Source organism: Amblyomma americanum, chromosome 3, assembly GCF_052857255.1.
Source record: "Amblyomma americanum isolate KBUSLIRL-KWMA chromosome 3, ASM5285725v1, whole genome shotgun sequence".
NCBI lineage: Eukaryota > Metazoa > Arthropoda > Arachnida > Ixodida > Ixodidae > Amblyomma > Amblyomma americanum.
Genome location: NC_135499.1, coordinates 41,923,925 through 41,950,590, shown reverse-complemented (window position 1 = coordinate 41,950,590; position 26,666 = coordinate 41,923,925). Strand labels below are relative to the sequence as shown.

Below are 26,666 nucleotides of genomic sequence, written 5' to 3'. Positions count from 1 at the left end.
ACGCACAGTACACGGGCCTCTAGAATTTCGCCTCCATCAAAATTCGACCGCCGCGGCCGGGATCGAACCCGCGTCTTTCGGGCCGGCAGCCGAGCGCCGTAACCACTCAGCCACCGCGGCGGCACTAATCAGAAATGTATAATGTATCAAGTGTGCAAGCAAAGCATTTAGTATTTTTCACTCACCACAGGGAAAACATTACTTTTTTGATCGTGGATGTAGGCAGCGCTAGCAAGAGTACTAGCTTTGACAGCATTGTACCTGATGTGTAAAACGAAGTATAGGTAGAAAATTGCAAGGAAGAAAAACACCCAATCTTGGAGCGTTTCCTTGTAATGCAGAGCCATTGCGTTTCACTAAACAACTTTTTTTTTTAAATACTTCCCGGTTGATTTCAGCAATGAAACTTTTGGACAGCCTAACAAAAAAACAAGGTGTACAAGTGGTTACAATTATAAAAAAAAAATTTATTTCAATTGCACATCCCTCCCTTGATGCACTGAGGATGCACTGAGATTAAGCACCAGCGCTGCACAGAGCACAGCTCCCAACGGGAAGCATATAGGTAGCACACGTCCCCACAGGTAAGTACTCACATTGGTTTTTCAGACAGCCACTACCTCCAGTGCCCACTGTTTAACTTGCGTTGTTTAGCACGGGACCGGTCCACTGTTCTGGCCTGCTCCCACTGCCGTGAGCGGAGCCACGGGACAGAGAACTCCCTGCACCATCAGCCAAGCAGCACTGAGTGGCCGCACAGTGATTGTCCTTGACGAACACACAAATCGCGACTCGTCGTAAAAGCTCCCAAGGCACATTGTGCCATTCTTCACTTGGGTGCGCAAGTTTCTGAAAGAATTTCTCACTCAACGCAGCACTTTTCTAAAGCTGGCAGATAAATGAACCCACACTCCCATATACATTTTTTTTCTTACTATGCTACCAACAATGCCTTACCAGCAAAGCCACAGCTTCACCATACCAGAAAGTGGCTTTTTTTCTTTTCCTGTGAGCACCTGGAAAGTTTTCTTTCATTTTACTTGTAATTTCTGCTGCACTGGTTACCGTATGTGGTAATTTTTGTGGGCTCAAAAGTACGTAGTTACTCGCTTAATGAACCCACTCACATAATGAATGACCACCTCGCATTTTTGCCACTGAGAATTTACTGGTTTTTTTCCTTTTCCGGGCACATTCCTCAGTTTCATATCGACCGCTGCGCATACCTTGGCAGTGCACCAAGATGTTGTGCGCTGTTGACACCGCAGCGTCTTTTTTTTTTTTGACAGGAGCTCCTGTGGGAAGGCACGCTCGCGGAACTTGGCAGAGCGCCAAGATGCTGTGCGCCCTTGGCAGGAGTGCCGGCTGCCAACCAATTCCACGTGCGGACATCTTAGCACCACGTCCAGCGAAGAGCAGCAGCAGTAGCTCACAAGATGGCGATGACCGTGACTGTGTCCTTCTCACAAGCGACGACGAGCCACGAGAGCTACCTTGTGCACAAATGTTTCTTTGCATGACTATCTCTGAAACAGAATTCGCGCTAGTTGCGATTTTGCCCCGCGGCGGTTAAGCCCGGCGACGGGGCTCCATCCTAAACATCCGCGCCTGCACCCCCCCCCCCCCCCCCCCCCTCTTCTGTCTGGTCTCCGACCGGGAGAAAGCAGTTGTTTGGCCGATGACCTCTTGTACATTCGTCGCAGCCTCTGATTCGTCGGTCCCGGGCCCCGGGCTGTCCGGGGACTGTGAGAGAGGGAGATGGGGACGCTGCGGGGGGGACTGTAGAATGCGGCGGAGGGTAGTCGGAGTGGAGATTTTGGATGTGGCGGGGTGCTGGCTAACCGTGCGTGTGTGTGAAGTGTCAGCCGAGAGGTGGTTGGCTCGTCGCGAAGTGTCTGGCCAGCGAGTAGCGACTCCGGGGACCCGGCAGCGACAGCCCGACGCCATCTCGGACCGGACCTCAACCACCCGAACAGCTAAGCCCCGCCACTCCCGCCTTTACGAACTCTATCCTTAATTCTGTCCTTAAAAAGTGCTTTGTATACTTGTATTTCTTCTCATCTGTCATCTTAGACTTTGTGTGCAGAATCTAAAACTTGTTCTGTCTGTTCAGTTCCCATGTTTTGTTGTAATTGATGACATGATAAGTGTTGTTCCGCTTTGCTAATTAAATTCCTGCACCCTTATTACCGACTCCTGTGTCGTGCCTCCGGTCAGCCGCTGGTCAGGCGTGGACCTATCGCCGGTTAGCCACTCGGTCCTGCTTAAGGTCTGGCACCTGGGTGGAGGTGTTTGTCTCTCCTCCCCTAGAATTGGTATCAGAGAGTGTGGAGCCCATTGTATGCGTGCTCCCACTCCGTGACAAACTGCAGCCCATTGTATGCGTGCTCCCACTCCGTGACAAACTGGCGTCCGCGACAGGACCCTGTGCTAACCCTGACTGGCTCTGACCGCGAGACAACGATACAGACGCATACGTTTTTTTTTTTTTGACTGCTGGTGTGAACACGATGGCAGAAACAGAACGCTTAGTCGCACTCGGTAAGGAGTTGGGTCTGGAGGGAGCAGAGCTGCGCGAGTTCCTGAGGGAAGAGAGAGCGGCGGAACGCGAGCGCCGCAGGCTGGAAGACGAGCGAGAGAAAGAGCGTGATGCGCGGGAGAAGGAGCGCTCTGATCGAAAACTCCAGGAAATTGATAAGGAGATGGCACTCCTTCAGTTAAGGGCGAATTCCAACATTAGTGGCAGTTCGGTCAGCGAACCGAGCTCGTCGACGATGCCAACCCGAGCGCTTGGAGTTCGTCCACACAAGTTGATGGCCCCATTTAACGAAAAGGGTGATGACCTAGACGCGTATCTGACGCGGTTTGAGCGGGTGGTGGAAGCCCAACAGTGGCCATGGGAGCAGTGGGCCACTGCGCTTAGCACTTGCCTCACAGGAGAAGCATTGAATGTGTTTGGCCGAATGCCGGCTCCTGACTCGAATGACTACGATAAAGTGAAGCTTGCGCTGCTCCTCAGATTTCGGTTGACAGAAGAGGGATTCCGCCAGAAGTTTCGGAACAAAACGCCCAACGACCACGAGACTCCCTCGCAGTTCGTGTCTCGACTGGGGAACTACTCGGGAAGATGGATAGAACTGTCGAAAACAGACAAGACACACGAGGGGGTGAAAGGGCTAATTTTAGCCGAGCAATTGTTGGAAAACTGTGCGCCTGCACTGGTGACGTTTATAAGAGAAAAGCGGAGCACGGACCTGAAGGAATTGGTTCAACGAGCAGATGAATATGTGATGGCACGAGGGACCATCAACTTTGGCCGAAGAGGCTCCAAGACGGATAGCCTGGTCGCTGGCCAGATGACCGAACAGCCGCGTGGCCCGGGGACACGTTCACGGTGCTACATCTGCTCGCGACCAGGGCACATTGCGGCACAGTGCAGGGCGAACCGTGGCCCTCCAGTGCAAAAGAATCGGACACCATCTACCTCCGGGAACGTGTCTACATGTATTGAGGATGGCTATTTAGAATTGAAGGGTGGACAACGTGTCCCGGTCGTCAGTATGACTGCGTTGTCAGGGGCGCCTGACTTGCCGGTCGTAGAGGGCTTGATCAGTGGAAGGAAGGGTCGAGTGCTCAGGGATACAGGTTGTAACATGGTGATCGTCAACCGCAGCTTCGTGAAGGACGAAGAAATGACCGGTGACTACCGGATCGTGTACTTGGTAGACCGCTCTGCTAAGTTCTTGCCTGAGGCCCGCATTCATATCGACACCCCATACTACCGAGGGGAAGTTACAGCGGGGTGCATGGAGGAGCCCCTCTTCGACCTTGTCCTCGGAAACATTGAAGGGGTACGACGTCCAGGAGCACCAGATACTGAGTGGAAACCGCAGAATTCGGAAGAGACAGAAGCTCCTCCAAGGGAGCACCATGATTCATGTGACAAGTGCCCCGACCAGGTTACCATGTCCACGGCGGCGGTCACGACCCGCCAGCAAGCGGCCCGACAACCCCAAGGGGGATTCCGTAAGCTACGGGCGCCTGCTACTCTCCCTGATGTCAGCCCTGACCAGATGAGGCAAGACCAACGGGAGGACAGTAGCCTCCTAGTTTGCTTTGAGGCAGACAAGCAGAGAAAGAGGACGAGGTGCAAGGGAGGCAGTTCGTTCACATTCGGTCTCCGGGATGGCCTGCTGTACCGAGAGTACGTTCCAGGCACCGGAGCGAAGACGACACAGCTCGTGGTGCCCCAGAAGCATCGCGAGAAGGTTCTCCAGTTGGCACATGGGGGGCTGATGGCAGGGCATCTCGGCAGAAAAAAGACAACAGACCGCATTCTCGCGAAATTCTTTTGGCCGGGTTTACAGGGAGATGTGAGCAGGTTTGTCGCATCGTGCGACATATGCCAGAAAACCGAGGCGCAGTGCGGAAGGTTCCCTTAGAGCGGGTGCCTCTCGTTGACACCCCCTTCAGCAAAGTCGCTGTGGATATAGTGGGACCCCTCAAGCCTACCACACGCCGAGGCAACCGCTATATTCTGACGTTGATAGATTACGCCACCCGATTTCCAGAGGCAGTAGCCCTGCCAAGTATCGAGACAGAGAGGGTCGCCGAGGCACTTCTGCATATATTTGCACGGGTAGGAGTACCGGAAGAGATGCTCAGCGATCGAGGATCAAACTTTACTTCCGAACTTATGGCTGAGGTGGGGCGCCTTTTATCTCTGCGGCTGAAAACGACGACTCCCTACCACCCCATGGCGAATGGTCTGGTGGAGAAAATGAATGGCACCTTGAAGAAGATGTTGCGTCGGATGTGTGCTGAACAGCCCAAGGACTGGGATAGATTCATCGAACCTCTTCTTTTCGCTTACCGGGAGGTAGCCCAGGCGAGCACGGGTTTCTCACCATTTGAGCTCCTTTACGGACGCAATGTGCGGGGACCGCTTGCCATCTTACGAGAACTGTGGACGGGCAGTAGGATTGAGGAAGAGGTGACGACAGCTTACGAGTATGTCATTGACCTTAAAGAAAGATTGGAGACGACGTGCCAAATTGCTCACGAAGCACTGACCCAAGCAGGAGAGCGGTACAAGGCATACTATGACAATCGAGCCCGGCCACGATAGCTGCAAGAGGGGGACCAAGTGCTTCTTTTATTGCCCACTGAGCATAACAAACTCACCATGAAATGGAAGGGACCCTATCCAGTCGTGGGAAGAAAAGGCGAAGTGGATTACGTTGTTGACGTCGAGGGCACTACGAGAATGTTTCATATCAACATGTTAAAGAAATATAATGCCCGCGAGACGCGACCGGAACTCCCGGTGCAGACTGTTGCTACAGTAGCAGCGGACGAGGCGTGCACCGAGCTGATGTGGCCATTGGATGAGCAGGTGGGCCCCCAAGACATCGCCATAGCGGGCCAACTGACACCGCAACAGGTGAAGGAACTGCGGGGACTGGCGTTAACCTATCAGGACGTTTTCACGGAACAACCAGGCTTCACGACATGGGCTGAGTGCTCTTTACCTACGACGACGAATAAGCCCATCTATGTGAAGCAATATCCACTACCTCAGGCAGTCCAGCAAGCAGTCGAGAAAGAGGTGTCCAGCATGCTACAGATGGGAGTGATTGAGAAATCATGCTCCCCGCACAACGCCCCGGTCGTTTTGGTTAAGAAACCGGACGGTTGCTACCGGTTTTGCGTGGATTTCCGGAAACTCAATGATGTGCTGGTAACAGATGCGGAACCTATTCCTCGCGCGGACTGCCTAATCGCCGAAGTCGGGGCAAGAAGGTACTTCTCTAAAATGGATCTTGCAAAGGGATATTGGCAAGTGCCTCTGGAGGAAGAGTCAAAAGAAAAGACCGCCTTTTCAACTCCCAGCGGACATTACCAGTTCAAAAACATGCCATTCGGCATAAAAACGGCACCGGCAGTATTCGCAAAGCTAATGAGGAGAGTGCTCGAAGGAATTGACAACGTCTACCACTATTATGACGATGTTTTGGTAGCGACAGAAAGCTGGCAGGACCACATGAAAGCACTCCGCCTCGCTCTCGCACGGATACGGGCAGCCGGACTGACGATCCATCCAAAGAAGTGTCACTTGGGTTTTGAGGTACTCTCTTTCCTCGGGCACACCATTGGAAGGGGCAGCCTAGGCCCAATGAAAGCCATTTTGGGCAAGATCCGCGATTCTCCGAGACCGAAGACCAAGCGCCAAGTTCGGGCATTCTTGGGACTGTCGGGTTACTACCGGGAGTTCATACCAAACTACGCCAGTGTTGCAGCTCCCCTGACGGACCTGACTAAGAAGCTGATGCCCAACACCGTTAAGTGGGGGGACCGGGAGCAACACGCCTTCACAGAACTGAAGCGGCTGCTCTCAGAGCCACCCATCCTACAGGTGGCTGATTTCAAAAAAGATTTCGTCCTTCGCACAGACGCCTCCGACCAGGGTCTTGGGGCGGTGCTCCTCCAGGGAAAAGAGGGGGTGCTGCACCCCGTCGCCTACGCAAGTAGGAAGCTACTACAAAGAGAGCGAGCCTACTCAGCAGTCGAGAAGGAAGGCCTCGCAATCGTTTGGGCCATCAAACGATTTAATTTTTTTTTCTACGGGCGAAAGTTCACCCTCCAGACCAATCACCAACCACTCAAATACATCCGCGAGGCGCAGTTCATGAACACGCGACTGCTCCGTTGGGCCCTCCAACTCCAGGAGTATGATTTCACGGTCGAAAACATACGTGGGAAAGACAATGTCGGGGCTGATTACCTCAGCCGGGTTTGGGAGCCCGTTGCCCGACGAGTTGATGATCTCTAGAGATCAAGAATTTTTCGCTTGAATTTGTGTAACGAGTTCGTTCTTCAGCGTGTGTCTATTAAATGCTTGTGCACGCCTGTATTCCGCAGTAATATGTCAGTGGGTTTTGCCTGTATTTCGCAGTATTATCTGGATGTGTCTGTGCTATGTATTCAGTACAATATGCATGCCGCACACAGCGAAGCGCGCGCGACTTCTGTTTTTGATATGGTAATGTTATCAGGGATAACATTCTTGACGCGGGGGTGGTGAAACAGAATTCGCGCTAGTTGCGATTTTGCCCCGCGGCGGTTAAGCCCGGCGACGGGGCTCCATCCTAAACATCCGCGCCTGCACCCCCCCCCCCCCCCCCTTTTCTGTCTGGTCTCCGACCGGGAGAAAGCAGTTGTTTGGCCGATGACCTCTTGTACGTTCGTCGCAGCCTCTGATTCGTCGGTCCCGGGCCCCGGGCTGTCCGGGGACTGTGAGAGAGGGCGATGGGGACGCTGCGGGGGGGACTGTAGAATGCGGCGGAGGGTAGTTGGAGTGGAGATTTTGGATGTGGCGGGGTGCTGGCTAACCGTGCGTGTGTGTGAAGTGTCAGCCGAGAGGTGGTTGGCTCGTCGCGAAGTGTCTGGCCAGCGAGTAGCGACTCCGGGGACCCGGCAGCGACAGCCCGACGCCATCTCGGACCGGACCTCAACCACCCGAACAGCTAAGCCCCGCCACTCCCGCCTTTACGAACTCTATCTTTAATTCTGTCCTTAAAAAGTGCTTTGTATACTTGTATTTCTTCTCATCTGTCATCTTAGACTTTGTGTGCAGAATCTAAAACTTGTTCTGTCTGTTCAGTTCCCATGTTTTGTTGTAATTGATGACATGATAAGTGTTGTTCCGCTTTGCTAATTAAATTCCTGCACCCTTATTACCGACTCCTGTGTCGTGCCTCCGGTCAGCCGCTGGTCAGGCGTGGACCTATCGCCGGTTAGCCACTCGGTCCTGCTTAAGGTCTGGCACCTGGGTGGAGGTGTTTGTCTCTCCTCCCCTAGAATTGGTATCAGAGAGTGTGGAGCCCATTGTATGCGTGCTCCCACTCCGTGACAAACTGGAGCCCATTGTATGCGTGCTCCCACTCCGTGACAATCTCCTTATTGGGGAACTCGGGCCACAGGGTGATGCAGTGTACGCTTATATGTGGAGTCAAATTTCTCTTTGCCCAGAGGGGGTTGTGATGTCATCACCACCATGTGACAAGTGGACTAATCATAGGACGTTGTCAAAATTGAAAATCTGAGGACTTTCAAAACTTGTAAATTGGCCCACTCCAGAAAATTCCCAAAATTTTAAAGTAGGCCCACCTCGGAAAAAGAGATTAAGGTGAATTAGTGATTTAGATTACTGAAATCCCATATAATCCAATGGAAGGCACTTGAACATTCTACAAGGTGATGACACATGCATACCATATAATGTCAATGGAACTGGTTCCATCCGGAATTTTGGCATGAAAACTCCAAAAACAACAATAGACACTCATTGTAGGCATCATAGCTTTGCCTGTGAAAGCATTCTTCTAACTCAAAAAGCCTACTTTTAATAATTGTGTAAAGTCTCAGGTGAGACACCCTGTATACAAGTGTGTACAAAGTGAGCTCACAACTTATTCGGAGAGCGGGCTGCACCTAGCAGTATTTCTTTGTTTAGGTGAATTCTTCATCTCATAAATAAGCTGGCTTTTTATGTCACATAGTGAAAGCAGCAAATAAAATTTAGCAAAACAGTGTGCAGGGTTGCATGTTGTCTGCCATTTTTATGTCTGCGTATTTTACCACCAGTAGTAACATCATTGTTTTCCCATTTTAAAGCTTAATTCCTACCTTCAAAATAGAAACTATTTCTATGATCATTTCGGTGTTTACTTGATAAGTTGCAGCATTTTAATGTTGCTATTTTCAACATCCGAGCAAAAAAAAAAAAAACAATTGCTAGTATTTTGCAATGAAAAGCTAACAAACTGGCTTTCTTAAGGCCTGAATATACTATTTCAGGGGAAAAATATTTCATATCAATAAAAACAAAAATGGCATGTCAAAGGGTTAAGAAAAACGCTAAGGCGCCCTTGTGCTGTGCGATGTCAGATCCCCAGGTGGTCGAAATTATATTCCGGAGCCCTCCATTACGGGACCTCATTCTTCCTTTCTTCTTTCACTCCCTCCTTTATCCCTTCCCTTACGGCATGCGATATACGAAACAGATACTGCGCCATTTTCCTTTCCCCAAAAAACCGATTATTAAAGGGTTAAGAATGTGATCAAGAAAGCCCAAGTTTTCTTTTTTTTTTTTGCAGCTTCCCACTGATTTCTAGCACTACAATGTGGAGCCTAGTTTTGTTGCTTCACCTACAAATTCTGTCAAGGTGGTCTTGCATAACTACACACAGCTTCCCTTAGTCTCATCATCCCACCGAAGGAAAGTAAGGAAAATTAGCAAACAGCGGGACCACCAGGTGAAGAAGACCCTAGAAGTGCCTTCTGATTTGCCCAGGGCCCAAAATGCACTGCCCTGAACCGGACACAGAGGAACACTCACTCCGGCTCCAGGTCTGGAAGGGGCTGTCCAAAGGCAACCACCGGCAGCGCCTCAACAACTTCGATTCGATGCACTGCAGGGAATGGCACTTGGTCATACAACCACTTGGTCACACAACATCTGCGTGCTCTGCAAAGCAGTCACTCATCAATAGACAAGGAACCAAGACAAGGCGTTCGCAGACACAGCACTTACTTCTAATAATTGCACTGGTAAAAATAAATACGAATGTAATCCGCTCTTTGATAAGTGCTTTTAAATGAAAAGAGCAAACCCAGACAGACACGTGAGATCAATAGCTAGTTTAGTGGGCGCTCTTGCAGGTAGTGCCGACCTAAAATGACTGCTGAAAGAAACAGTATGAGCTTGTGGGGGACACACTGTCAGGTGACGCAATTGTCTGAAGGTAAAGAATGAAAAAAATTATTGACAAGGTAAAGGTGCACTACCTTACGGCAAGAAGCAGGGGTGGGATAAATTTAGCCGAGCTTGTAATGCTAGAATGCTTGAATCGTAGAAATAATTAGAAATAATCTTTTAGCATGATTATTAATCAACCCGAGGGCACTAGCTAGGTTAGCTTTATATCGGTAAACAATAGCATTAATGCACTCAAGCTTTGGTTGCACAAACTTTTGGAAACAAAGTTGTCTGAGGAGGAGTTAGGGCGAGATTACAGCGTATGCAACCCAAAACATGGTTAGCATGTGTTAATATGCTGTTAAAATGACATCAGTCACAATGCTGCAGAGCAGCACAGTCTCTTTGAGTACAGCCTGAGGATCCGGCCAACATGGTGTCTGCAAGGTGTAAAGCAGCACAATATGCTGCACGCAAGGCGAGACAGATTTAGAACTGAGCCACAAACTAGCCACAAAGCAGCACAAAAGCAAGATCACAGCAAGAGGAAGAAGACTAGACAAACAGATAGGTATCGGCAGCCTTCATCACAAACTTCCAGGTGAGGATGTGCCAGAGACAAGCTGTGATAGGGCGCTGCGTGCATTCATGTAGCCGCACTAAGATAGTGGGCCTTTCCATTGCCACAAATGCCCTCTTTTATTAAGAAGCGGCTACGCTCATGCACTGAAGATGCAGGCACGAAAAGCAGTAAACTGCGAGCTTTCCATGTCGAGGACTACATTGGTACAAAAGGATGCGGGAGCCTTCCTTCTACGTGCCTCAAGGATTGGAAATTCACTTTTTAAGAGAGAGCTATGAGTAGCATACGCAATTAGAGGAGACATAAAGGCACAGTAGGCAACTTGAAATATGCAATAAAATTTTAAGAAATAAATATTACACTGCTAGTACGACAATTGTCAAGCATGCTTTTTGTCGGGTTTCATGTAAAAACAGCTGGCATGCACAAGCTCAGGGATAAAGAACAGAGAGGAGGATAAGGGGGTGGTGGAAAGGTTTATGTCCCTTCTTTGCCCAGTCCTCTGCACAAGTTCTGTGCAACTACTGCTGAGACGGTATGTCCTATCTGCCAGCGCTTGTCCACAATAGCCGAGTGTCTGTATACAGTGGCCAAGCAATACCAGCCCAATCCTCGCACCCCACCTTTCACTGTCACTTTCAATGGGGTCTGCAATGCATGTGCACCATCCATGAACAGAACAGAGAGAGCAACATGGTGCAAGCTGGTACCTCAATCAGCGAACTCACCTCAGAACTGACAGGCCAATGGCTGGACTGCTGCCTCAAGCAGGGATGCACGTATTTCCTTCCTTCAATACCTCGCAGTTCTGACAAATCATGCATGTTCGCTCATAAATATTACAGCAATGCCATGCAGCGACTGCTCCTGTGAATCCCTTCTCTCCCCTGCTGCAGCTCTGAGCACACAGACCCTGCGGCCAGAGAATGGTGTGAGACCCACCGTTCCGTAGGTGCCCACAGAAGGAGCGAGGACAGGCGGGAGGTCGCTCTTCGGGCTGTGAGCGGAGCTGCTTGCGTCGCAGGCGCTCCATCTGTTGCTCCTCCCGCATTCGCTGCATGTCCCACCTGCAACCGCATCATCATCATCAGCAGGACATATGCCTCTTTGGTTCATCTCCAATTAACACTGTCCGGAGCCAGCTGCAACTGCCTTGACCCTGCAAACTTCCTGATCTCTTCCTGTGTGCCTGACACCACCTGCTCCGCTTGCCTTCTCTCGGAATCCAGTTGGCTACCCTGAGAGCCCATCGCTTAAGATTAGAGGTGTGCAAATATTCAAAATCCGGAATTATTATTATTACCTGTGGCGCTAAATGTGCCCCATGGCATAAAACGTGATGTCAGTAATGAACGTTATAATATGTTACAAAAAAGCATGAAGTCTGGTTATGTATAAAAAGAATCTTCGTGCATATATGTTTTTCGTTACCCACAAGTGGAAATTGGAGTCATTGTTTGAAGACAGGCCTGCCTCTTGAAGAACATGAGCGCGCACCAGCGAAGTTCCCGGGCAGGTCCACAGTAGGTGGTGGAAAGTGGTGTTGGAGGCGGGTGCTTCGCAGTGAGAGCATTTTTCCGGCGTAGGAATCTTCTCACTTTGTCACTGGTTGCGGACTACAGGCGCAAGGGCCACTCTGACCCGCAGCCACCTCAGAGAGACCTCCTCTACCCGTGACAGGTTGGGGGAAAGGGGTAGGTACACGGCGGAATAAGAGCATGTGTACGCTGCCTGAGGGAGGCTGAAGATGTGAAATGTGTCAGAAGTGGATCTGGTGGCAAAGAGGCAGGGGAAGTTTTTGAGACGTCGGTAAAACAAGATACCATGTCAGGTGCGATGATGATATGGACATCTGTGCGAGCTTGAGCACAGTGGATAAGTATAGGCACCGGGTGAGATTGACAAGCAGCAGTTGATCCCCCCGTTGGAGTTATGGCAACATCTGTGTAAAGGATACAGCCATCATGTAGCGTAGAAAAAGCTGGTGGTAACAGCGAAGAGAACTCCGACTTCTTATGACGAGCAGGCTTGTTTGACGTAATGTGACAGTAGTCCCATGGAGGTGGTTGAGGCTCGAACATCAGACGAAGAGAAACTTTTTGTGCTCTATTGGTTTGTCGCTGGGTAATTAAATCTTCCAGTGTGTTGAGCTGCGCATACTCCTGCAGCAGACAAAGAGGAGTTGCTCGGTGTAGGCCAGTAATGACTCGCATGGCTTCGTGGTTGAGTGCTTCAAGTGTAGAGCACTGTCGTTTCATGAGTTATTGGAACTGAGCCTGGTATAGGAGCCGAGGTTGAAAGACAGCACGAACAAGTCGGCGAGCTGTATCTGAGCGGGCACCTCCAGAGTGAGGCCAAGTGTATTTATTGCACTCTTGCGCATAGCTGGCAACCAAGCCATGCCTTTGCCTGAAGCATGAACGTGCAGGCCCAAAACATTGGTATGTTCCACTTCAGGAAGTCATGCATTGTCAATAGTGAGCACGAACGGAATGGCTTTGAAAATACGGCGGCCAGCTTTATTGCCCACATGGACATAGCAGAATTTGGAGAGGTTGAGGGAGAGGCCAGTGTTGGCAAGAAAGTTGTGAAGAAGACTGAGGGCATTTTGCAGGGAGCCTTGCTGCACCTGAGCTGAGTGGTTTGTGAACCAGAGAGTGATGTCGTCTGCATATGCTAGAACTTGAACATTAGGAAGGGTGAAGAGACTGTGTATCAGAGGAATGAATAAGATGTTAAACAGAGTTGGGGCTACAACTGAGCCCTGCAGTACTCCGCGATTAGAAATGAAGCGTCCTATGGGTCTACCATTAACGCGGACAGCAAATGTCTATAGCGAAAGAAAAGCATAAATTGCTCGACATTGCTGGAAGGGCATGCCATGCAATGACGTAGTGTTGAGAATGGGTTCGTGGAGAATTTTGTTGTAGGCCTTCGTGATATCTGTTGCTAGGACTGTGCGAACGAGACGGCTGTGAGGTGAGCAATGTATCACGTCGTTGGCAAAGCGGTCAAGACCATCCTCAGCTACGCATCCTGGTCGGAAACCAATTTGGGAAGATGAATATTTCAGATGATGGTCTAGCCACCAGGAGAGTCGAGTGGCAAGCAGTTTTTCATACAGCTTACAAATACCGCATTTACAGGATTGTAAGTACTACTCCAATGTAAGTCGACTCGAATGTAAGTCGACCCCCCAAATCACATTTCCGAAAAAAAAATAAAAACTCTTGAGGTTGTTTAAGCTTGGCCTTGAATAGTTAACGCGACAGCATTATCCAGCGGCCACCGTTTATCGCCAGCCGCTATCGGCTGCCGCGCGGGGGTGTGCCCGTGGGCACATTCAAAACGAAAATGTATTAGTCACTGAACTACTCCTCTACACTTGCGCCATCGTCCACACTAGCGCTGTTGTCGTGATAGCTACTGCGGTCCCACAGCACGTCTAATATCACCGTGCAGCGAAACCCCGTACTTCGCAAACAGCCACAACACGACATCGCATGGAACAGCTAAAAATTTTCCTCGCTGCTGCTGCCACACCTGTATCACCCATTGCGAACATCGAACTTGCGGCCCGGCGCGCGGCTGTTCGTTTCTTCGGTGTAAAAAATGCCAGCTATCTTGAATGTAGCCTTGAACGAGCGTCAGTCGCTTGCCGGACCTGGAGCACAAAATGATGACCGACGAAGCGCTACATTAAATACTTGTGAAACGTGGCCGGCAGTAGTCAAATGCGTCAGAGCCAAAGAGAAACTACGCGTGAATGGCGTCAGCTCTTCTGTCGGCTACCGACACTCCCCGGCACTGTTGCCGTTCCGTGTGGGGGTGCCGTCTCGATTGGAACAGCGGCCCTTCCATCAACTATCAATGCTCCCTTGAGCGCCGAGCCTGCATTTGAAAGTAAAAATAAAACTTGTTGGACGCTTGAGCTTCCCTTAGAACGCGACTGCGTTATCGGGCTGCCGCCGCTTATCAGCAACCCCAGTCAGCAGCCACATGTGGGGTGCCAGTTTGCTGTTTATCGATAGGCGCCATCGGCCGCCACCCGCGCAAGGGGAGGAATATGCTAGTTCTGCACATTGACATAGCAGCTGCTGCAGGCCAGCACCAAGAGCAATGCAACGGAGCCACGCAGCAAAAATGCACCCGCACTGTAGCATGCCCGATATCTCGTTTGTATCGCCTTTACTTATAGTGCGATGTCTTCGTTTCGATTGTAAGTCGACCCCCTCACTTCGGATTTTCAACTTTTAAAGATAGGTTGACTTACAATCATGTAAATACCGTAGTTGGGGTAAGAGAAATCGGTCGTAGGCCCCAAGAGCTGTGGGTGATTTTCCGGGCTTTGGTATCAGAACTACCACTGAATGTTTCCAATCGTGTGGCATTTCACTGGATTTCTAGATTTCGTTAAAAATTCTAAGTGAAGTCAATGCTTCACCATCTGGATTCCGGAATAGGGCATAAGGTACACCATCATGACCAGGTGCAGTGTTAGGGCGTATGTCTTCAATGGCAGCTATAAGCTCGGCCATGTGATCTTATCCTCTGGCTCATGTTTGGGGCTGACTGGAACAGGTGCAAGTGAGCTGTCATAATTCAGAAAGAACTGAAGGGTAGCTTGCGAAGCGAATTTATCTGGAGAAAGACGAAGGGCAAGGTGAATACTCTCGGCGTAGTCTTTGACGGATGGCTTGCGTTCCAGGGAATGAAATACATGCCACAAGTGGCGGTTGCCGACAGGAGTATTGAGTTGAGAACACCACTCTGTCCAGCGCTTGTGCACAAGACGTTTAGGATATCGACGGGTTTTAGCGTTGACTCTATGAGGTTCCGTTCGTGCATTCTGATCTGACGGATGCTGAGTGACGTATACGTACAGCTGCTTGCGCCTTGCCCAGAGATTAAGGAGGTGAAAGTCAGGATTTGGTTGGTCTTCGTTGACAGTTCGTGATGTGCACACGAAATCGTCGCGGAACTTTTGAACGCGGTGCGTCGACAGTGGTGCGTCAGACAGCGCAGCGCTGCGCGTGCCAGCCCATCGTTGTGCGCGTGCGCATGCGAATGGTGCATGCAAGGCGAAGGCGCCGAAGAGCGAGGCGGGCATGAAGAGCGGAGAGCTGATGGGTCAGAAAACTGAGATGTGAAGGGAGACAGCGCAGCAGAGATCATGCCATTCAAGCGTGGAGGTGGTAGCCGTCGGACGTTGGGCCCGTGCTGCCAAGGACCTCCCTTGAATCACCGACGCAAGCCTCCTGCGTTCCATTCAAGCGTGGAGGTGGCAGCCGTCGGACGTCAGGTAGGTGCTGCCGGAGACCTCCCTTGAATCACCAACGCAAGCCTCCTGTGTTCCTTTCAAGTTTGGAGGTGGCAGCCGATGGATTGAGGGCCTGTGCTGCCGAGAGGCTCCCTTGGTTAGCCTGTAATAAGCCTACTGTGTTTCGGGACACCGTCAACGAGTCCTAGCAATGCTTCTCCTGCTGCTGCCAAGTTCTTCGGGCTGTTGACGGGAGACCACCGGCGTCTTCCTGTGGTCCTCTCTGTTCCTACTACCAAACCACCTGGCCCTTTTCTGCCGCTTCCTTCGACGCAACGCCAGCGACGCCTCGCAGTTCATCAACCCGTGTCCGTCGTGTGTGCAAGGCATCCCCACTTCACCTGGGACACTCAATATCTGGTGCTCTTTTCTTTAATCTGTAGTGTTGTATGCCTGTTGAGTGTGTGTTTTTTATTGGTGTTTTCATTTCTTATTGGCTATTTTCCTTTAAATTATAAATACAGCTTCATTTTGTTTCGTTTGATCTGTTTTTTCTCTTGTTCGAACCTGCATGCAACAGCGTTCCCCTCCCTTCGGAAAGTCGGGGACGCATTACCAATTCACGATACAGTAGAAGAAATTGTGTTCTGAGTTAAAACAAGCACAAATGTAGAAAGGCCATCCGTGCGAAGACTGTCCCAAGAAGTGAGATAAATCTTGCAGCGAATTTTATGTAATGTGCTTGAGGCAAATTCAATTAGAATGGGTGGAGTGATCACTGCCCCAGGCACCTGCTTCACAAGACCAATGAGGACTGCTAGGACATAGCCACCACATAAGGTCCAGAGTTGATGGAGGAGCACGTGGGAGGGTATAACTAGAGGAGTTGTTGAGAAGTGGAAACGACTGGTCGGAAAACGTGTTGTAAATCTGATCTCCACGTTTAGAATTATGAGTGTATCCCCAGGCTGTATGTGGACCATTAAAATCTGCTCCAACTGGTATGGGTACACCTGGGTAAGAGGTGCTCAGATGTGTAAGCCATCCAAAGTTGAGTACAGAGGTTTGGGACCGACCATAAAAAGAGACCAATAATACTGGAGAATAATGATACCGAACATTAAACATATTCGATTTGAATTCAGAAAAAAGAGACGAAATTCTGGATATGAATCAAATATGTTTAATGTTCGGTGCACTTTTCTACTCGAATTACAGAATATTCGAAAATTTTCAAATACTCGCCAGCGATCGTATACAATGCAGACTTTCACAAATTCGGCCATGGCAAAACCACAACATCTGAGTAAGTAATCCGATGATCAGTTTAAAGTTCCAGGAAAACAAAAAATGCATGCTCTTCACTTTCTTTTCCAGCGTTGATCGTGTGAACCAATCGCATTCGGACGCTGCTAGGCTTGACTTGGTGTGAAACTTTACAAGTGGGCTTTCCCACATATAACACCCAATGTTAACAAGATGGCCGACCACCCACTTTGAACAATCGCACTGACAATGCATGTGGTTTTTTCTTTGATCCTACCATAATGTGTTGCACACTTAACTCCCACACCCATGGCATTTGTCCCATTACCTTCATAATTCTCCTAGCGTGAGCTCCGCCATCTCGTTTTGGTCAACTATGACATGTGGGAAAGCCCACCTGCTGAACATTTCATGAGGCTTCCAAAGGGGCGAGCCAGGTTGTCACAGCAGGGCAAACGATTGCGCAAAAGTCCCATGTCTATATTGCATGGTGCACTGTAACCCACACACCTCTTAAATGCACTTAATGGCAGGCATGATGACGGTAAGAGGGCCCCTTTCACCATGTAAAAAAAAAAAAAAAGGCTGGTTGAGTGGTTTCGGTTTCTGAGCTTCACTGCTAGCTCACGGCAACAGCAGCTGTCGGTCCATGCATTCGACGGTCACCTAAACCCAGCTCCGCACTGCTTTCAGATGGCAACTGGTGTGCCGCTGGTCTTTTTTCTTGGTCAAATGTTAAGGGGAATCCCCCACGGTGGAGTAGATTTGTAATGACGGAGTAATTACTCATTGGCATCCAACCAAGCGCAGCCATACGGCTACAAAGGAAAGCTATACAGCTTTCCAGGATTTCTCAGAAACTTTGCAGTTAAAGAAAAATTCGTCCCTGATCAATAACTCAAAGTGGGAACAGTGTTAGTCAAATGTTTAGGGGAATCCCTCAAGGTGGAGTAGATTTGTAATAAGGGAGAAATTACTGATTGGCATCCACCAAGCGCAGCCGTATGGCTACAAAAGAAAAGCTATACAGCTTTCTCACAAAATTTGCAGTTAAAGAAAAATTCATCCTGGTCCGGGGTTCGAAACCGGGAATACCGCTTCACCGAAGCAGTCACTCTACCAACTGAGCTAACCGCTTTTTCCTTTTTAAAATCAGCCTCGCCATTCCACGACGCCAATGTGCCTTTCCCTCGCTTACGTCCAAGTTGTTGTTCTAGCACGCTAAAATTGCACGCTTATTGCAGGCTTTTTGGTGTTTATGTGATGGAGCCTCCTCATAAGACTTCATGCCATTTTCGCATTTTCGGCATTTGTTTGAGGGGGGAGCATGGGGCATTTTATTAGCCGGCCTTCGGGTCACCGTGGTGGCTGAGTGGTTGGCGTTCGGCTGCTGGCCCGAAAGACGCGGGTTCGATCCCGGCCGCGGTGGCCGAATCTCGATGGAGGCGAAATTTTCGAGGCCTGTGCGATGTCAGTGCACGTTAAAGAACCCCAGGTGGTCGAAATGTCCGGAACCCTTCACTACGGCGTCTCTCATAGCCTGCATCGCTTTGGGACATTAAACCCCCATAAACCATTAGCCAGCCTTTGGATGATCCCGGCATTTTTTCCGGTCCCTTGAAACCATAATTAATAAGCGATTTACTAGACGTCATGTTATTTTCAGTTGCCAGTCTTGTGTCAACAAGCAAGATAAACAAGCATTTGCTTGTTTATCTTTTTCTAAATTATTTTTGTCTTCGTGAACAGATATTTGATTCAATGTTCAAAGCCATCCTTTTTTCCTATTCGTAACTGATTCGTATTAAAAAATTTCAGCATTCATATGTCCCTACTTATCGCATCTTCGCATTACATGCCCTGCTTGTCTCCACTTCTCCCTCATCTTGATTTTTAGTAAAGAATATCATTAACTCACATTTGTTGCCTGATCCACTCTGCTCGCTTCCTGTCTCACAACATTACACCATTCATTTATCTTTACACAGCAACTTAAAGGGGCTGTGAAGGGGCTCTAATAAAGTTGCGCCATGCATGGGATATTGAAGCACGCCGCTTCACGAATAGCGCCCAGCAAGAATTTTTTAAATGCGCTTGGTAGAAGCTGAGTTATCTGTAGTTAAAATTGAATTTCAGCGTCTTCGCGCCTTTCCCTCTCCTCTCGTCACTTTTTGCACACTGGAAGGTAGGCACTCCTTCACCGACCCCCCTCTGGGAGCGGAGCTTCCCGACCCGCCGGAGCTAAGCGGCTAATTGGCCGAGGCCATGGTAGCTGCCCGACGTCTGAAAGAATCTAACCAATGGCCACCTCTCACCTTGTCTACAGAGATGCGGGGGACGGAGGAGGGCGCGAGCATGAAAAAGTCGCGGGGAAGGGCTCGCCAACATTGACGCATCTGCTGCGTGTAGAAGAGTCTTGTTTGGCTCTGGTTTTCATGGCAAAACAGTGCAGTGATTAAGAGAGTTAATGTGCAGTGATTAAGAGAGTTAATGTGCTCTCCTCGGAAGGTGTTTCAGAGCCCCTTTAGGTTCAACCCTATTCTTAGGCTCAAAATTTCTGCTCCACAGGTCAGAGTCAAAAGTAAAGAATTAAGGAGGTTTGCTTCTAAGCTGTACACAGTTGAACCCCTTCATAACAGATATGCTCCAGGGAGCAGTTTTTGTTTCTCATATTACAGGTCTCTTATAAGAAAAGGGTCTGTGTTTTCGTATTTTATCGTTCTGCCCCCACTTTGATCTTCTCACTTCATGACTAAGACTTTCACAAAAAAGGGCTATAAGCATGCTGCACCAATTTGTTAGACGCTAAAGCAGTTTTAATTTTTCCTGCTTGACATAACATGTTGGCAAGATTTTTGCACAGATTCACTGCAGAAAATTGAATTTAGTCCTGGGTAGTTTTTGAAGCCGCAAGAATGGTGAAATATTTCGAAGAATGGAGCTCCAATATAAGCGAAGTACCAAAATTTCCAGTGTACTTGTTACTACTGATTGTGAATTGTAAAAACTTATGCCTTCTTTTTAGTGTTACTATGCACAGCGAACTCCATTACAGAAACTGCAAGTAACTATAAGGTGTCTTCGATTTGGCTGCACTTGCTGCACCAGTTCAAGGAATGCAGCACTTTCGCCTTCGTTTTCACAGTGCAGCATGAGCTTGCTGCACTTCTGTCTTCGTTTTGCAAAAGTACCAGCCTAGTGCAGCACGAGTTCTTGGCTGGCTTGCACTCTCGAAATTGAAAGTACAGCTGTAGTGCAGCAATATGGCAGCCCCCATATGTACCATAAAATTCCGAACAAACGCCCCCACCCATGCAATGGCCCCCCCTAATTTCACTGTTAATTCCACATTTCTGCGCCGTTCCAGGAAAGCGACCCCCCCCCCCCCCCCCCCCCGCCCCCCACCCCCCCACTGCTTTGCCAATAATTTTGACTTGCAGGGTGGGGTGGCGCTTGCTCGGAATTTTACGGTAGGTCGGAGAAGAATTTGACCATAGTGTAAATGAAATGATGACTGTTGGTTCTTGAAAGGAGGAGGTAAGTAACTTGATGGCATCCTAATTGTAAACCTAAGCAATCAAGCCGAGCCCCACGAGCAACATTTCAGCGCATATTCCTAAATCATCTGTGTATATACATGCAACGACTCTTTTTCTATATGTAAAAGAACGAGTTGCTCGAGCTGGTTCGTGGCAACACTGATTGTGATTTGCCACTTGAAAATTCTTCACCTGGTTGGAGATTTTGGCGGCCATTGATGTTGGCAGCACACAGCTGGCTGTAATTTGGTGGTGACACCAATGCTTTTGGCAGCAGCCAGTGCAAAGCTGCACTTGAACTGATGCTGCATGCTCAGGGCACAGAACTTGACGGCAGCCAAATCAAAGAGACCTAGAATAAAGGAGCACCATGCAGCAGCACGGCTTTACACCAAATACGGCCTCATGCGATGAGCCAGCTACAGATATCCAAAGCGAAGGAGGAAGGGCTACGTATCACTTCCTTAGGTTTGCCTTGGGAAACAGATCTGCTTCACATACGAAGCCGCAAGGGAAGGTGCGGTGCTTTGTCTGTCAGTGCAGTGCCAAAGCATGCGTGAGCAGCAGCGAGGGTGGTGCACTAGTGGAAGCTTGCTTGTTGGTTGCTGCGTGACTCGCAGGCCGTGCAAACCGCTGGCTAACAGCCCTTTTACCAAGTTTCGTGCTTCTTAGTAATAGAAGCGGCGTGAGCAGGACAGCCCACTGCGCGCCACCTGCCATTCTTGTGCGGGCACACGTCCGCACCCTCTGGCAGTAGATTGCAAGCCCTTCTACGCAGCAGTCATAATTAAGGTGCCCCTTGTCAATGTTTTCCAGACAGCTGGACAACTTCGTAATAACCGCGTAAGTGATTGCACCTTGCAGTCTCCCTCGACCATGAATGCTGCCACGGTTTACAAGTGATGGCCGTCTGGGCAACCAGTGCGACCCGATCGCCTGGCCACCCAGACAGCTACGGCAAATGGCTCCACCCTCCAACCTATGCTCATAAGTTTTTTCTCTCTCTCGCTGAGACTGCATCTGCAGAGTTGTGGTCAACTTCGACAAGCAAAGTTAGAATGCTTTTTATAGGCAGGATTCTTGATTAAAATTCAATGATAACTTGTCCTTTATTACCAGGTGTCTTCTACACACGACTGATTGACTGATGTAAGCTTTATTCTACACCCAATGTCTTTTAAAGAAAAGAGGTCCATTTAATGGGGGAGCCAGGGCAGCTAACCAGGTGAGTGAAAAATGTCTCTTATTCCCAATGATCCATTACATCTGTGCCTCTTTATAACGGCGTTCAACTGTAATAAAGTTCTCGTAGTGTCCACGCAATCCCAACTCTCGGAGGGGAAAGAACGAGAGATTTGGGACGCCAGTAAGGTATAGCAAGCCACAGAGTAAAGCCCAGGTGCAAACCCCTGGGCTGTAAACTTTTGACGAAGGCTGCACCTCTTACTTCAGGCATGCCTTTACAGTAACGACATCTGGTGATGTTTTCTTTTTCAACTTACAGTGGAACGAAACTGAACATGCAAAAAACCTCTAAGCCTAGTGCACAATAAGCTCTTAACGCGGCTGCCATACATCAACTCAGCGCACTGGCTTGAACTACACTATTCCCCCTACATTTTATCTACGGCTGAAAGTAGTTTGAAAGTTTCTCAAAATAACACATTTTAGTACATGGGATAAGCATGCTATCTAAAACAAGGTTTGGTTTCAATTTTACTTTTGTTTTATATACAGTGTCATCTACTTGCAACTGTTCACCAGTAGCATCACCATGCCCACCAGCCTGTGCAGGCCTTAGGTGTCGTTGTTCTCCCCTACACCCTGCACTGCAGCCAGAGAGGCACCTTTAGGAGCACAGTAAATGATGGCAGTGAAACATGAACTATCCAGCCAGCAACAACCGGCGACAGCTGCCAGGCACTTGGCATACTGGCTGCACTCAAATACCAACTTGCTTATCTGTTCTCACATGCAAGAAGGCAATGCCAATCACACCCCCAACAGATACCGTAGTTACTCGGTGCTCACACACATCATTTTCCCGGAAAAACTCGCCTGAAAGTAGCATGCACATTAGAGTCTAAAATGAAACGACACAAGCAACACCCTGCTGTCATAGGCGTCACAAAATGGTGTCTTGGTACCTCGTGTGCATCAATACAGTAAAAGCTCGTTAATTTGACGCCCATTAAATCGAAAATCCAAATGATTGAAACAGCTGGCGCAATTCTCGGCCGGCATCCGTGTAAGTCTATGGCATTAGATGCTCGCTAATTCGGATGCTAGGCATCTTGCATTGGTTAGGTACGACTGGCACAGCAAGCGATCGTCAAAATAGCCCTACTCAAACCTCAATTGCACGTTGCAGGATCACCCGCACATCTTTGGTGTACGTGCAACAGAAGGCGTGATGAAAAACGGATGGCTTCCGGGCATTGTCTGACAGCTTAGTTTTGATTTTTCTTTCCTGAGCTTCACGCCAGCCCTCGGCAACGATGGTCATCAGCCGCACATCAGTCAGCCAACTGAACACAGTTGCACACCATTTAGGATGCCGATTGGCGCCTCTGTGCATTTCTCTACCTTACATCCAGGTGGTTTTTCCAGTGCGCCAGAACTGCACGCTCGTCACACGCCGTTCGCTCTTTATGCAGGAAGCATGAAAGTCTGGTGCATGCTACAACCAAAAACACTGCACTATTTTTTTCTCTGAGCGTGAACAACGGGTGCATGTTACAATCGAGGGTGCATCAGAATCTAGCAAATACAGTATACTCGCAGCCCGTCAACTGTATGGCCACAATCTTCTCACACCAAAGCTCCTAGGTGATTTTCATCTTTTGCAGCAGCACAGCACTTTAGACAAGACCACACTGCCTGTGATGCTACACAGCACTTCCACTGGCATTCCAGAGAGAGGAGGCCTCACCATGCAGCTCTACAACAGTCCCAGTGCCATATGGGCCACAACCTTTTGACACGGGCTGTAGAAACCAGTCTGCAATTCCCACTCCCGCCTTTCCAATACTGGCAGGGACAGCCCCAACATGTCACGGGGCAGACACAAGAACACCCAATCAAAGCTGCAACACACCTTCCCAGGTAAGGTGCAAGAAGCCTCGGTACAAAACTCACTTTTTTCGCCTCCGCTCGTCTCGCTCCGGTTTCTCGTGCCTTTTTAAGAACACTTCGTCGTCGAGATCCTGAGGGGGATGAAGGGAGAGAAAGACACACAGAGAACAGCTATGCAAGTGATTTGGGCCCTATGGTGGCTCATGTGGCATGCGCCACAGTTGTGGGGCCCACAAGTGAGATCCTACTGCACAGTGGCAGCCTACAACTGCACATTGCAGGGCGCCAGCTCCTTAAAGGGACCATGAAATGATATTTACTGAATTTAGACAAAGCACATGATTACACCACTGGTAGCCCATGCCATCCGGGTATGCCCATAGAGAAGACTGCTCACTGACATCATCGGGGTAGGATATGCGCGTATGATGTCACCGATCGGTTGTGAGCTACTGCAAGCAGCGATTTCAAAAAATTATTTCTAAATTAAGGGTCCACATAGAGCTTTCAAATTTGAGTCGAATACCCAAAAAGACCACCTCTACAGATCTGTTGACCTAGATTATAACTATCAAAATCATTTCAGGGTCCCTTTAACTTTCTTTGCCAGCCCCAGGAAACGTCTGAAATGAGGCGGCCATGAATACCCTTGTCCCTGTGTCTACAGATGTGCGCCTAACAATGAACAAACAGCTACACTCAATCAAACAAGTCAGACACAACAAGTTTCACTATGTGGAAACAAGAATGAGAGTGGCACACACACAACTCCGGCCAGGTGCAAAAGCTTCCCTCTTGGGAGCACATATTCATCAGTCAGCACTGCTACAGACCGAGTTTCAGTGGATGTGCCAATGCTGATGTCATGCTGAAGTGCCGGTTATAAAACAGGGACTCCTTTCTTGCCCTTTCGAGGAAGGAGAGGGTAATGTGTGCATGTGCAAACTTGAAGACAATGCATGCCTACACAGGGAATGATGCTGCTAGCACAAAAATCAACCATGTACACCACTCTGAGTTTTATCCTTAACAACAGGCCAATGAAGTGAGGAACAACAATGTTCCTCACAACTAAAGCACTCGCACCTGCAGTGAAAAACAAATGAGCCCAGCTACACAAGGCAACCCAGACAGGTCGCCTTGTCGTGGCCTCCCAATGGTGAAGTTGCAGCAGTGAGAGCACACACTGCCCACTGAAGCCACAGAATTCCACTTGCTAAGAACGCCATTAACATTGAAACTGACCACACGCCCATTGGCACCCACTCGGTGGATAAAAAAAGAAGGAACACTATGACTGCTCTACACCCAAGTCTGAACACCAATCGTAAGATAACCATTTTAAGAGTGTTGGCCTGCAAGTTATATCTGACGCACTGCTTGGTGCCAGCCAGTTCATTCGACATGACATCTCTTGCACTGCACAACGCTGAGAGTTGGAAGTCATCTCAGTTCCACGCCAACGTACCGACTGCAGCTGCTGTTTCAACTTTTAACTTCCAAAATAATTCTATAAAAAACATACTAAAATCGCGAAATTTTTTGGCGATTTTCAGCAAGAATGACTACTGTCAGGCTTAAAACATGTTCCAAAGACGCAAAACACTTTTTGTGGACAACTACCGCCCTCTATTGCTCAAAATTGCAACCAACACAATCGCTGACCCTTACTCGTCTTTGACGGTAGGAACAACGTAACATTGGGCCGGACAAGCGTGACTTTTCATTGACAATATTCGTACAATTCGGGGTGGTGGTTCAAGGGTTAAAACGAGCTAACATGGTCACTCCACACAGGAAAATGGAGCCCACAGTGTGACCCACCTCTGTGCCTTCCATGGTGTAGGCTGTGGCCACTGTTCTCACCCTCCAAGTTGGCACTGCAAAAGCACACAAAGCACTCAGTTACACAACAATCACAGCCGCCTTCTCACGATAGCCCTGCTTTTGGGGTCAAGCAAATAAATGCTTTCCATGCACTCCATTATCAAAGGGCAAAGCTTTATAATACCAGAGAGCTCCAGCGTGCCCAGGCAACAAACAGTATAAACAGGGCACGCAGCCATCAGCAAGAATTGTTTTATTGCTTGATGTACTCACACAAGATGTTTTGAGCATATTAGAAATAATTTTACGACTAGTCTAACAGAGGTTCACTGTTATATCTTCAGAAAATTATTTTCTTATATATATTTTCCCTCAGAAACTTGTGAAAAGCCTTGGTTTATGGGAGTATATTGCCCCAAAGCAACTCAGGCTATAAGGGACGCTGTAGTGAAAGGCTTGGAAATTCCGACCACCTAGGATTCTTTAACGTGCACTGACATCGCAAAGTACTTAGGCCTCTGGCATTTCGCCTCTATCGAAATGCGACCGCCACGACCGGGATCAAACCCGCGTCTTTCGGGTCAGCAACCGCGCACAATAACCACTGAGCCCTCTTGTGAAATGGCTACCAAGTTTAAGCATAATGACTAAAAACCACAACACACAAGGGACAAAAGCAGGCGACAACACAGGGCAGTACTCGCAACTCTCAACTGTATTGTTACCTGCCTCCGTCCCGTGTCTGTTGTGGTTTTCAGTCCGCGTCTGTTGTGGTTTTCAGTCATTGTCCCACCAAATGGATTCCAACTTTACCCTCCTATATTTAAGAAAATATAGTAAAAGCCTAGTTCAACAACCATTGTGTTTTTACTGGCATGCAACAGGTCAAGACATTCATTAAAATCTGGTTTTTGCAAAGCACAAATCTTGGTTTTCAATTTTTTTGCAATGCACTGCCATATCTAGAGTGACAAAAAAATTTCGAGAAATTTAAAATTCACAAATTTTAGAAGCAAAGAATGTATCGACCTGCAGTATGGTTATAGGAGTGCAACGAAACAAATAAGACCACTGAGATAGAACAGCCACGAAAAAAAAAATCTCCACACCGTGAGTATCAAGACACAAAACCATTATCGAGAACAAGCATTTCCCCACAATGCACAGCTACCGCGTACACAACACAACTTTTTTTAGAGTACTGCCCTATCAATTTTAGCAAATGAAACTTCAGGGAAACACAAAAAAAAAATATTTTTTTTTTTGGTGCGGCTTATGAAATCCCCAATTGTCCAAAAAATAACGTATTTTTTTGGACACCCTTGAGTGAGCCTGCGCTGATCGATAACAGTTTTC

At 48.7% G+C, this 26,666-nt stretch overlaps 1 protein-coding gene across 2 annotated transcripts in view; it reads right to left on the bottom strand.

Annotated features, from left to right (window-relative positions):
* The window catches only part of LOC144124547 (uncharacterized), a 95,941-nt gene that overhangs the window by 7,272 nt on the left and 62,003 nt on the right, over positions 1-26,666 (bottom strand). The window contains exons 4-8 of one of the 2 annotated variants that reach the window (XM_077657288.1): positions 25,308-25,363; positions 23,547-23,614; positions 11,286-11,410; positions 9,401-9,473; positions 597-722 (exon numbers count right to left, since the gene is read on the bottom strand). In XM_077657288.1, coding sequence (XP_077513414.1) covers positions 617-722; positions 9,401-9,473; positions 11,286-11,410; positions 23,547-23,614; positions 25,308-25,363 — 428 coding nt within the window. In that variant the 3' untranslated portion in view covers positions 597-616. The remainder of the gene's footprint in view (positions 1-596; positions 723-9,400; positions 9,474-11,285; positions 11,411-23,546; positions 23,615-25,307; positions 25,364-26,666) is intronic. The other variant, XM_077657289.1, reaches the window with a different exon arrangement.